Here is a 13,165-nt window from a genome sequence, read left to right as displayed (position 1 = left end):
TAAAAAGAAAAAAAAAGTGTCATTGTTTTATGTGTTTATTTGAACATTATTCATAAATAGATTTAACGGTAATGACTATTTAATGTAACTGTAGTACTGTGTTTGTAAAAGAAATTCAGTGAGTTGTGTTTTATGACTCGTGGACTACCAGTGAAGTCAGCATTTCAGTGTTAATAATGAATTGTTTTTTAAAGATTATTTTTGCGACGGCAACAGAGTCATTATAAATGTTCATTTTAACATCACTTGTCTTGTTTCTTGGTTTTCTCCACCTTGTCCTCTCCAAGTCTGTCTTGACGTAGAAGAGCAAACAATACATCCTATGAAATTGAAATGTGATTGATTTCTGGAGTGTTGCTTCTGAATCATGAGCTGTAAACGAGCCAAACCAATAAATAAACCAGTGCAGACTATACAAACTGGTCATAACAAATTGAAATTTAACCTTCATTTTATGTAAGGACTCTCATTTGAAATGCGAGCAGAGATTGGATCCATATCAATGATTATATTCACAAATAGATCGTATACATGAATTGGCATGTTTGCCAATTGTTTGCATGTTCTCCCCGTGCCTGCCTGCCTGCGCGGATACTCTGCTTCCCTACCGCATTCCAAAAACACCCAAGGTAGGTGAATTCACCGTCGCGTCATTTTGAAGCAGTCCTACGACGTAACGTTGCCTCCGGATTGTTTCACTGCCACAAATACGACATCCAATGCTTAGCTCAAATACTCACTGTATATTCGAATGCATTTATCAACAACCAATTTCAATCTCCTTAATTCAGTGCTGCTTTCATTTCATGCCTAATGACTATTTGTATAGTCACTCATTGAATATGCAATGCGAGTAGGAATTAATTTCCCAGGCTGCTTTCTCCACAGCTTCATCCCAGTCTGAGCTGTGTTGTGAATCCCTGCAGCGAGAGAAATCCAAGCCACATTTGATTCCTGCTTTGAGACAAGGTAGCAATGGGCTTGAATGATAAAACTGCGTTGTCAAGGAAACAGGTTGTTCTGAAGACTGCAAATATGTCGCACTGGGACGCTACCATATGCAATATTTCACCCCGCAGCCTCAATGCCCCTGAAATGGCCAAGCTCATCATTTCAATCGTTCAAAGTCACACAGGTAATTGCCCAAGTCATATTTACATTCATAATTCAGAGATGTTTAATAAGCAGTCTATCATCAAAATGATTGAAAGCATAAACTGCAAATGTCATTTAGAAAGTCTTGAGGTGAAAGGGCGATGTATTCAAATGATGAATTTGGGGAGGGGGTAGGGGTAATGACTGCTTGAGAATAGACACGCATGCACTCAGGCTCTCTTAACATGGCTCCTGATGTAACCATGGATACCTCTGTTTCATGGATGGAGTCATTTTAGCTGGAGTGGGATCTATCTGAAGGAGACATATCTGCACTGCACTGCACGTCACATATTATCAAACACAGCTACTAGGTTGTAATCCAGAGATTCTAATATTTTTATTAATATTACAATATAGTATGAACTGCATTGATTACCAGTGTTGCTGCTCATTTAACTGGAGCAAAAATATTCATTCTTACACTTTGACACCCCCCAATATATTTATTTTTATATATTTGTGTCAAACATACTAAACAATTATGGCTTTCAACAAAATGAAATAGAAAATTCAAATAGGAACAAAATACAATGTCATAAAAGAAAAACAGCCAGGGGTTTTCACACAGCTTGTATTTTTCAATGATGCAAATATGATTCATACAATTTGAATTTTGAAAAAGAAACACCTTCCCAACTTTCCATTTGTCGTCTTTACGCTTTGGTCTCACTCACTCCAGTAGATGGCAGTCACGCAAGAGCGAGTGAGCATGCAAATAAGAGATTAGAGGTGCGGTTCTGGCAGCAGGACGGATACAGTTTGCACTCTTGTAGTCCATATTCCCTTCCTACTTGCTCCAATCAGGTTGTGTTTGTGGTCACGGTAAACCGGACGGACAGACGAACCGGGGGATCTTCAGTGCCAGGCCAGCTGCTTCGAAACTTGCCCAACACCGGCCGACTTTCTCGCTAACTACTTGCGCACTGCGGTAAGTCTTTGCGCATGTTATGTCACTGTCAACCCATGCAGGGCTGGAGAACTATTAGCAAAAAGAAAAGAAAAGGTTGATCCGGTTCGACGGGCAAGGTTGGTTGTGCCCTTGCTCGTAAAATGGCTAGCTTCGTGTTAGCCTTTAGCCTACTGTATTAGCTGCCTCGGATTAATGTCGCTCTTGTAGTCTTGAGGTTTCAATCCAAATTGCTGATAATATACGTTTAAAAATATTGCAAATATGACCATAACGTGTTTTTTTCCGCAATTTATTTCAGCCAAGAAACAGTGGAAAAACATCACGTTGCGATATAGTTAGAAAGCGTCAAGGAATAACTTGTACAGATGACAGTTTGCTGTTGTTAAGGCTTATTGTGTTTTGCAAACAAAACAAATAAAAGTTCGTCTTTCAGCGCTTGGGGTGCGGCAGCCTTTTGCCACCCAGGAAACGTTTGCTGCTTGTGGGCGTGTCACTCCAAACTTAACCCGGCACGCCAAGTTCCATATTGTGTTTTACAAGCGGCGGCCCGATTCATTTTTTTGTTTTTTTTTTCTCGAGATATTTTCCCCTGTAATATTTGCAATCCTGAGTTTGGCTTAAGACAGTTTCTAGTTGATTCAAACGACATATTGAAAGTTTTCTTTTTTCAATATGAGCTTTCTTTCCTGATCGTCATTCTGGAAATGACGTCATTCCTGTCACTAGCGTCGAACTGCGAATAAATGACTTAATTTGCAAGGAACGAGAGTCTGCCTCTTCATCAGTGATTGTCCCTGGAAATAGCTGGATTTTGGAATAATCTGTTACTTTTTGAAATTCACAGCTGACTAAAGATGTCATTTGCCAGTAAATTCATCGGTGGCCTAATTAATGTCATCGGGTAAGATACGACACAATCATCCCAATTCAAAACGCAGTGTCTTTTTTCACCTTATCATTTGAATTGTGCTTTTTGCAGCAACATCGACCCGGCCGCGTTCATGCCCTCGGAACCTGTGAGTGACAGGCGTTTCCTATTTAGCTCAATGTGTGCACGATTAATTCGAGACTAATGATAAAGTTTGCAACGTTCTCAAAGCCTCCACCTCGCAGACCCATCGCATACGCCGAGCAGCATGAGAACGATGAGGAGAAACAGTTCCGCAGAGTCTTCCAGCAACTGGCCGGAGATGTGAGTGGATTGCCCAACTTGGTTTCATTGTTGAAACTGTCTCGTGGTCTAGCGCATACTTGGTCCCCCCCCCCCCATCTTCTGACCTTGATTGTTCTAACTTCATGACATTTGATTGCATGGGTGCACTTTAAGTTCTACTTTTTGAATTCTCACAGGACATGGAAGTGAGTCCTGCTGAACTCATGAACATCCTCAACAAAATTATTGGAAAACGTAAGTTCATCAGATCTTAATGTAGCACCTGATATTATATCGCAGAAGGAAAAAAGCCTTGCGTGTGTTTCAGATGGAGATCTGAAGACGGATGGCTTCAGTATTGAGTCTTGCAGAAGCATGGTGGCAGTCATGGATGTATCCTTCCTTTCTTTTTTTTTTAGGGCTTTAGCTGATGTTTTCACAGGTGACACAAAAGCTTTTGAAAGATAAGTCACACTAAGTGCCATGTAAACTGGGTGTACACCTTAGGCAAATATGACATATTTGATGACCTTAATGATGTTCCAGAGTGACAGCACTGGAAAACTCGGCTTCCATGAATTCAAATACTTGTGGAACAACATCAAGAAATGGCAGGCAAGTATCGCGAACAGCGCATTTATTCTACATGGGTGTTTCCTTTCTTTGCCGTTGCATTCCTGTGGTCACTGTTAATCCTTACCACTGAGTCACAGAAAGAAAAAAAAAAAGATTGTGGAACAATGGCAACACAGGCAAAGTATTTTTGGTATTACACTGCAATCAAGTAACAAATCTTTATGCCGTTTCAGTTTTAAATTTGGCAAGTTGATTTACAAGATTCCATTTTTGAATGCATGTTTGAAAAAAATGGACGTACGCTCTTGTTGTTTAGGGAGTGTACAAGACCTACGATACTGATGGCTCTGGGGTGATTGGGGCGGATGAATTGCCCAACGCTTTCAAAGCTGCTGGTGAGTTTTTGCCTGTGGGGAGCAATTATGGATTAGAATTGTGTTGATTTTTTTACATTATTATTATTTTTTTTAATTGAATTAATTGCATTTTGGGATGTGAATAAAATATGGAAGAAAAACAATCAAGCACCGTGAATGCTTTTCAGATGCACTATATAGTTGAATTTGATGGATTTAATACGGACTGTTGAAATGGTCTTGCGCAGGCTTTCCTCTGAGTGAGCAGCTGTTCCAGATGATCATTCGCAGGTACAGCGACGAGAGCGGCAACTTGGATTTTGACAACTACATTGGCTGTCTCGTAAGGCTGGACGCCATGTGCCGTAAGTTCCAAAGAAATCGCCTTTTACGTTGCGATGTTTCGGCGCTGGCACTAAGATGTACCTTTTTGTTCAGGTGCCTTTAAAACGCTGGATAAGGACAACAACGGGAGTATCAAAGTCAATGTTCAGGAGGTAATCCCATCTCACTGAGAACTCGGTCATTGGATGAAATCTTACATTTTCTCTATGCTTGTGTCTTTCCCAGTGGCTTCAGTTGACCATGTATTCTTGAGCCCAGGAGAGTCCTACTTTGTTTACATGGTCTGTAGCTATATATATCACCATCTTCCAGCAACTTCCCATTTTATTCAGCCCACTCACTGTCTGCAAATGTTCATTTTGAAGCTGTTAGCGTATTGTTGAATGTGCCATATTACTTGTAAAGCAAATATGAATGCTGTGTCAATCAAAGAAGCACAAACCTTCACTGACAATGGTCACACCGCTGAAGAGAAAGCTGTTAGCCAACATGATAAATTGCATGTTGAGCTTAAGTCGTTAGCTTTGCTATTTGACATTTGCTTTTTGACTGTACTCGAGTCCGAAATGAAATGTGAAGCGTCAAATCCAAATTATAGACCACATAAAATGTGAAATAGTTTGGCTGAATCAAAAACATTTCAGTTGACAAAAACATTAAAATTGTGAAAGTCAGGATCAATTTTAAAGGGCAAACCTCTCTCCTCCAAAACAGCCATAAAGATGTTTAGTTGTTTGCCTTTTAATTCACATTTTATTTTGCATTACATCAAGTACATTGTTTTAAGTCTAGCCTGCAAATGTTGGCTAAGTCTTGTAATCAATTAATTTTATATAATATATTATATATATATATATATTATATTATATATATTATATAATATAATTATATATATATTATATATATATATAATATGGATGTATATATATATATATATATATATATATATATATATACACACACACACACACATACAAATGGAAATTTGAAATGTTATCTCTTGTCCTCTCCTGATAGCATGTTTTAACATAGAGACATTGTTTTGGATTACAGGCTGATAGGTGTTTTTGTCATTTTATGTCATTTTATGTTCCATATTAGTCCCACCTGCCCATGTTACCATTTGTTACAACTCCAAATTCTGGGAATATGCCTGAACCAGCATAATGTGTGAATGAATACACAATACAGATTTGTATGCTACTAATGCATGCAGCCAATAATTGAGGTGCCTTTTCAAAGTTTTTGTCATTCTAGTTATAAGCACTTAACTTTTCGTTGAAATACACACGTGTGCTGTATTGGAAATAAAGGTGTGATCAACGTGTCTTGATTTGAATTGAATTCTTAAATTACCAACACTTAATTGAGACATGCCTTTTCATCATAAACAATATTAAATTAAATAAAAATTTAAAAAATCTAATTTATCTATTCAGTTTTTCTCTCTCTCTCGCTCTCTCGGAAGTGATTCTCTTTCAAAATAAGAGCTCTTTTACAATCAGAAAAAAGTCATCAAAAGGCAAGCAAACCAAAAAATCTAAGTGTCTACTATTTTGGACACATCTATGGGTCGTGTAATACAAATGAAAAGTTTTTTTTAATTTGTCTTCTGATTTGTGGGGCATTGAAGCATAATTGCGCCACCTGACCTGAACTAGTCACCGGACATAGTTTGAATGGGAGTCTTCCCGCTAGCTTTATTTTAGCTAGCTTGTTGTTGATAAGGACTTTAAATGCTTCAAGAGCAAATGTAAACTTTTGGACTCGGGTGAGTTGATCTTTTTCGACTTGCGCTTTGGAAGTTGACCTGCCCTCCAATCGCCAGTACGTGCGAATACTGCGCTTTCTTTTTGTTAGCTTAGGACAAGCATTAGCCTTGGCTGCAAAGAAAGCATAGCTGAGCTTGAATAGCATCAATGCTGCCATAAAACAACTTCTATTGAATTAAGTGCAGGTTTGCTATGTTGATGCCGCATATGCAATAAAGACGTACACTAGCAGTTCATCTACTGCACGTGGTGAGAATAAAAACTGTGCATTATTAGCTGCCAACCTGAGTCAACGTTAGCTTTAGCAATCAATGCTTTGGAGAACTAGCCGAGCTGAAATAATGCAAACGCTACCAAACTCTTCGGTATATACGCCAGTTTTCGACCAAAGTATTTTGTCTGATACATGCATATAGTTATTTGTAAATAGTGTCTGTAAAGTTTATTCTTGCGAGCAAAGTAGTCAATGCTGGAACGCGTGTAGGTTTATTCTCACCTTGTGCTCAAATAGCACAAAATGTTAGCCTTGTCGTTCACTTGTTGTATTTTGAGTCACAATGTCAAAAATCCAATGTCATTCATGATCAACCCTTTGGCAGACTCATCTGGAAGTTGGAGCTGAGAGTCAATTACGAAGCGGCTGAAGAACCACTGACGCTGTTTTGTGGAGGATGTCTTCAACGTTACTCTTCAACCAAGACAGTGTCATACGCTTCAAGAAAAGGAAAGCGCGTTTCACATTCAGTGAGGTCCACATCCTTTTAGATGAAGTGAGGAAACATCGCTCTGTGATTGTGGGTATGTCTCTAAATGCTCATGCTAAGCTGGTCCGTTTATTAGCGGGACCAATGTTGTCGTGACAACAATATCACCATTTTTCAGGCAAATTCAACCGTGGCGTGCCAACAGATGTGAAGAAGCGCACATGGGCTGAAATCGCAGCTCGTGTCAATGAGATCGGCGAGTGTCAGCGAGAGGTCATTGAGGTCATTAAGAAATGGTCAGACCTGAAGTGTGACACCAAGCGGAAAGTTGCTGCCATGCGCTCAGGCAAGGTGCCAAACCGGGGCATCAACTCGCGGCTCTCCAAAGACCTTAACCAAACCGAGAAAGTCGTGCTTCAGATTCTGGAGATGGATCAGGAAGATCAGATCAACAGTGACTTAGGCCCTCTTTGCGACGACGACGACGACGACGTTGAAGAAATGGACGAGGACGACATGGTTGGAATGCAGAGTTCGCCGAACGGTGCCGACGAATCGTCTCGGCCTCCGGCAATGTCTTCAGGTGGATTTGCGCAGTCAGGTAGCAAAGAGGATCCAACTACTGCTTTGGGAATTTGATTGGTGACTGTTCATCTTTATCGTCATATTTTTGCTTCATTTCATTTTTCAGGGGACTCATCACATACTGCCTTTGACGTGCAGTTTGAAATACCTGTATCAGAAGGTGAGTTGTCATCAATGGGATCCATTTTAAAAGACACACCTTCACCTAGGTCTGCTTGATCACCTATGTCTGCTTGTCCCCCCCCAGACTGGGATGATGACGACACGCTCCCTTCAAGTTTCCCAAATAAACTAAGAGGGGATCACCAAGGAAAGAATGGCCTCCATAAACAAGAACAAGCTCCTACTTCCTCTCGCGTTTCAACCTTGACAGCCTCAATTCCATTCAGCGGTCTGCCCAGCGCAAACGTGAGGGAAAGCATGCTACAAAATGCTTCGGCCAGCCTCCAGGAGCAGCATGCCACCAACGTCCTGCTGGAAACGGTTTCCCGCTCGCTGGAGCTTCTGTCCGAGTCGGTGCAGCAGCTTGCGGAAACCCAGCAGGAATTTGTGCGCGAGTCCCTGCAGCTCCAACGAGAAACTGTCCAGGTGCTTCGAGACTTTACGGGCAGCGCCATCACGCTCATGCACGATAAGCTCAACGGACGGCCAGCGTTATAGCATTACGTTGCCGGATCTGACCCCAGACTTGGCCACGTAACGCTTCAATTTCTTTTGGATTTTACACTGGTTACTTTATTGATGACAGTACTTGACTGATATTCCATTGTGGGTAGAGACGGTACACCGTGCAGAAATATTAGGCAAGTGCGTATTTTGACCACCATCATCATTTTGATGCCTATTTTCCAACTCCATGCTGTATAAGCTTGAATGCTTTTCAAATGATGTGTATTTGTGTAAAGAGGGATGCTGGAGCACCCCACAGTGTTCATCATCGTTATTAGGCAACTTGTTTGAAATGGGGCCAAAAAGACACAACTGTTATTAAAAAGAAGGGTGGCTCTATTGATCACATTTTTTTTTTTCCATGTTAGTCAGTTTTAAATTATTCATTAGTCTCACTTTGTCAAATGAAAATAAACAAGTGAGATGGGAACCTTTCCATTTTTACGTGAGTTGCATCATAATTCTACACACTAATAGTTGCCTAATAATTGTGCACACATAGAAAAAGAAAGCCAGATCCTCACTTTTACTCTCTTAAATATTCAAGTTTAACATTTCTAGAAAAAAAATTATTGACTGTAGTCGTTCAAAAACAAAATCCTCCAACTGTATTGCTAGAAAGCCTGTCCGAGCGGTCAAATTGGACTTTTTTTGTGGGTGGGTTTGTTTTCTTGCTACTGAAAGTGATACTTCTGTCATTGCATTGAAAAGAATGGACCACTTTTGAAAGCATTTCTTTGCTTTTATTGCTGACATTCGAGAGTCCATAAGTATTCCCTGGCGTGTGTGTGTATAGAGTATCACGAGTACTGTAACCTTGAGTAGTTTTCAGCACCTGACCATTATATGGTCCATATATCTTAAAGCTATACTTTCCTTTTTACATTCTTTACTGCATTATATATTAGAACTTACGTAAAAGAATTTTTTTCATTCAGATGTTCAATAAACTATCTGTCAATATTTTGGGCTCCCCCCCCCCCCCCCCTCACTTAAAAGTTTGCCACCATGGAAAATCCACTTTTTTTTGCTTTTATATCCATTTGGTCGTGCTCTTGGAGTCTCCAAGATTGTCGAAAAGGGTTATCTATCTATCCATCTATATAGAGATACTTTTATAGTCTGTTTGAGGGATATTTTTACTCCGTTCAGTTTGATCTAATATTTACTATGTATTTTTTATCGTTTATGTGCCAGTCTTTGGGGCGGCACGACCAAACAAGGTCATGATGGGTGCAGCCAAACGGTTTCGCCAATCCGCCGCCATCTTTCTTACCCGGAAAGACTTTCGGAGTCCAATTAATGATCTGAACGATGCCGAAATGGAGGATTTGCCGTTCGATTCATTGTGCGTTCGTTTACTTCCTTCGACCTGTGGAAACGACGGTAAAGCAGTAGGCTTGAGATGACACCAAATCATAAAGTGTATTTCACTTTCATATTACTGCGTGTCTATGATGCCCTCGTTTCCATAGCATTAGCTTAGCATCAGTCTTTCTGCAGATTTTAGAGCTGTGCACTCTATGTTTTCACTTCTTTTTGACGAGTTGTATCAGATGAATTGCATCGAAGGTGTTGCCTTATTCTTGGGGAACAATAATGTGTTAAATGCCTTCGTAAAAGAAACTCACCTGCGTCCAATAGCACATGGTACTAGCTACGTCCACTAGAGGGCGCTGTGGTAGTTAGTAAAAGCTGCCAACGGATGAAGAGAGCACGGTCACCCGAATGAACATGTAGTTCTCAGCATACCACGTCATTGTTTGCCCAGGAGAAGTGTTATTAACTTTACTAGGTCAGCACAATCATTTTAAAGCAACTATAGCTACTGAACTCAGTAAACTTTGTTTTTGAATGATTCATGGTGAAATATTGAGGTAAGGTTGAAGTATCACTTTGCTTGTGCTGATTGGAGCAGGTGGATGAATTTTAAAAAAATGTTTGTTTTTACATTAAGACAGTAGGAACTTGAGTTGCCATGAAACTAGCAGTCTCAATGTTTTGAAATGCACAGTCAGCAATATAGTCATGCTTTCAGTTGTGGTTTTATTTGAAAGTTGCCTCCTCTGGTTAAACAGCTGCTCTAACTGTGCGTGTGCTGCACTTGAATAGAAGTTCAACATTGTAGTGGCGCTTCCTGCATAGCTGGAAGGCATTGGGTAGCCAGCTCGTGTCTCCCTGGGTGGGGTCCTGAACAGGCAGCTGTATTCTTTTTCCATCTTCTTTTGCTTTCGCTCGTTAGGCTGTCCTTGAACACTGGACTTAAGCCTCACTCAAAAGCTATTATTCTCTCTGTACAGAGTGTCTGTAAAACAGCATTGTACTGAATTGTAAGTTCTTTCCTCTCGACAAAAAAAGACTACAAAATAACCCTTTAGAAAAACATACTAACATCAACTTGTTTTTTTTTTTTTTTTTAAACATATCTTGCAAGCAGTCCAAATACTGATGTTTTACATATTGTAATGATTTTTTGCTTCAAGCTGGTTTAATGTAGCATCCCTAGAAAATAAAAATGAAAGAAATACAGTTTACCCCCCCCCCCCCCCCCAAAAAAATTTTTTTGCTTAGTTTCTTAAAGCTTAAAGAACTTGTTGACATCTGGCAGAAAGAGTGATGCATTTAGAGGGGCCCAGTATAAATGGCCAAAATGTATATATCGATCTATCCTTCTGCAACTCCCCCCCGCCCCCTCCTTTCCCTTGCCACAGTTGACCAGTGTGACCTTTCCTTGTCTTCAGTTATTATGCCTGTTGTTTGCATGCCTTCCATCCTCCCAGCTCCTCCTTTCATCCCCCATCTGCTGCAGAAGCTGAGAGTCTGGCTTGGGGACCAGCAAAGGTGGGACTGAGGCGTGCCTGCGTGGGGGGAGGGAGGGAGGTGGCCTTGTCTCAACTGGTACATCTGCTGCTTATAGTCAAACAGTTCACTTCCACTGTTGGATTAGGAAGGGGCAGTAACTCCGATATACGGCCGGCCGGCTTAGCTTTTCTAGGGTCTTTGGGTTTTTGAAAAGCGCTATACAAATGTCATGAATTCTTTTTATTAGGGTTGCCATGAAATAAGAATTACAATCTAAATATTGAATCAAAGCTTTCTTCCCCATGACATCATGCTTAGCAGGAATTCCAAAGACAAATGATGAAAGTCAATGGGTAGGTAATACCATTCGAATGGCACAAAGTCTAAAGTCCCGAATCAAAGCATCCAAACAATAAAGCAAAATCGAGTGAGAGGACCACTCCACTTGTTTCCGACCGGGCATCTCTTAACAGTGTCTGGCTCCCGGCGAATCTTTTCTCCACGACACCGTTAGCCTGAACCAAAAGGAGACTTGAAGGCAAACATGCACATCGATTCGGAGTACAAAATACCATAACAAACAGCAATCACATTTGATCTTGTTTTTCTTCTGGATGGTACTTAGTATGAGGTCTGCATCTCTATCTTTTTGTTGAGCTGTTCTATCTCAGTTTGGAGGACGGCTTTCTTCTTTGTGAGGGTGTCTGTCTCGGCGAGGAGGGTGTTTTGCTCCACCTCAAGATTGTTTTTCTCTACAGTCAGAAAAGAGATGTTGGCCTTCAACTGAACATTGCTTTCTACCGACATGTTGTAGATGTCCTGCAGCTGGAAATGTTGTGAAGTGAGATTGCGGCAGATGGCAGCATTTTTGGGGCACACTCCCAAGTCTGCAACAAAACAAACACATTTAGTGTCCATGACGCTAGCGCTAACGCCATTTTCAACTGCTCGTCACGTCACTGACATTGGCCCATCATGGCTATGATGACACCCAGTTGGAGAAGAGAGAGGATCCCCAGAACTACTGCAACAGCTTCAATCCACCATACTGAGTCACAAATGAAACCGTTTGAAAATAACGTCAGCGCCGTTTATCGGCGAGTTCTGAAAATGCACTTTACCTGATTTGAAGATTCTGCTTTCGTGTTTTGATTTAAATTCCAATTCATCTCCGAGAACCACTCCTGAATCTTGGGTAAATGTCGCAGTCATGGATTTGAATTCCAATTCGTCTTCGAGAACCCCTCCTGAATTTTGGGTCAATGTCACACTCATGTATGTGACTTTTAGTGACACTTTCTTGGATGTCACGCTATTAATAAAAGTAGTCGGTGCAAATAAAGGCTCCGGCGTTTTTTTGCTGGTGGCGGGATCAAGGTGAGTCACGCCTGTGGATGGACGCCTTTCAGGATGCAACAATTAGCTATTGACATCAATGTTAACAATTTGACGTGGATAACTTGAGTTTGTCACCCGAGTCGGCTGTCTGTCTTTTGGCTGCTGTCACTCAAGAGCAGTCAGTCCGCTTTGACGGCGCACTCAGAAATGGACCCACCCAGCTGCCTGAATTCAAAGCAATAAAGCCACAAAACAAATCAAAAAAATCAATGTCACACTTTTTTTTTTTTTCTTCAAAGTCACACATTTACGTCCCAGCTGGCTTGTGTCACGTTGTCGCTCGCTCGCTGATGTCGGCAATTTCATCAATCACCTAATGCCTCTTTTCTGTGTGTTTACTGCAATGTGGTATTGGCCCAAACATTGGAATATGGAGAAAAAAAAGATCTTGTTCGTGTGTTTCTACGGAATTGCATGTGTATTTGTGACATGAACTCCTTCCTTAATTCTTTCCTGCTTTGTATTCCAGTTTCGAGACGTTTATCTAAAGATGCAACCCATGAGCACACCGCCGAGCCACGATTGTCGACGCATCAGACACAAAGCGAGGACGGTGGACGCGGCCACAGCAGGCTGACTTTTCCCTGGAGAGCCCGCCCGGGCGGCTCAGGTTTGCTGAACTCCCCCTTTTTCTTCACGGGACCTTAGGGAGAAGGTTTTCAAGCTGCTCCAAGAGCCAGATGCTGGCCTCTCGAATGGGAGGTCCGTCGGGGAGGGTGACATGACTCTTCTCCGGT

General features: G+C 41.1%; 2 protein-coding genes across 5 annotated transcripts; both read left to right on the top strand.

Moving 5' to 3' along the window:
• The first annotated feature begins 1,872 nt into the window (after positions 1–1,872).
• Positions 1,873–5,825, top strand: capns1a (calpain, small subunit 1 a). Of its 2 annotated transcripts, none has more exons than XM_061299478.1 (11): positions 1,873–2,086; positions 2,913–2,969; positions 3,048–3,084; positions 3,168–3,260; positions 3,419–3,476; positions 3,550–3,614; positions 3,768–3,840; positions 4,118–4,192; positions 4,402–4,518; positions 4,592–4,650; positions 4,724–5,825. In XM_061299478.1, the coding sequence occupies exons 2-11, from the start codon at positions 2,923–2,925 to the stop codon at positions 4,748–4,750; spliced, it is 651 nt and encodes a 216-aa protein (XP_061155462.1). In that variant the 5' UTR covers positions 1,873–2,086; positions 2,913–2,922; the 3' UTR covers positions 4,751–5,825. The 2 variants fall into 2 exon arrangements, with proteins under 2 accessions (XP_061155462.1, XP_061155461.1); XM_061299477.1 differs by having other exon boundaries at positions 1,876–2,086; positions 3,768–3,836; positions 4,114–4,192.
• Positions 5,826–5,981: 156 nt separating this feature from the next.
• Positions 5,982–9,191, top strand: zgc:153990 (uncharacterized protein LOC768125 homolog). 3 transcript variants are annotated; one of them, XM_061299474.1, is made up of 5 exons: positions 5,982–6,269; positions 6,870–7,068; positions 7,153–7,575; positions 7,666–7,719; positions 7,807–9,191. In XM_061299474.1, exons 2-5 carry the CDS (start codon positions 6,942–6,944, stop codon positions 8,217–8,219), a joined length of 1,017 nt encoding a protein of 338 aa, XP_061155458.1. In that variant the 5' UTR covers positions 5,982–6,269; positions 6,870–6,941; the 3' UTR covers positions 8,220–9,191. The 3 variants fall into 3 exon arrangements, with proteins under 3 accessions (XP_061155458.1, XP_061155459.1, XP_061155460.1); XM_061299475.1 differs by having other exon boundaries at positions 5,982–6,325; XM_061299476.1 differs by lacking the exon at positions 5,982–6,269 and adding an exon at positions 6,356–6,519.
• Positions 9,192–13,165: the final 3,974 nt, after the last annotated feature.

Source organism: Syngnathus typhle, linkage group LG15 (assembly GCF_033458585.1).
Source record: "Syngnathus typhle isolate RoL2023-S1 ecotype Sweden linkage group LG15, RoL_Styp_1.0, whole genome shotgun sequence".
Lineage (NCBI taxonomy): Eukaryota > Metazoa > Chordata > Actinopteri > Syngnathiformes > Syngnathidae > Syngnathus > Syngnathus typhle.
This window is presented reverse-complemented; position numbering and strand designations above follow the sequence as displayed.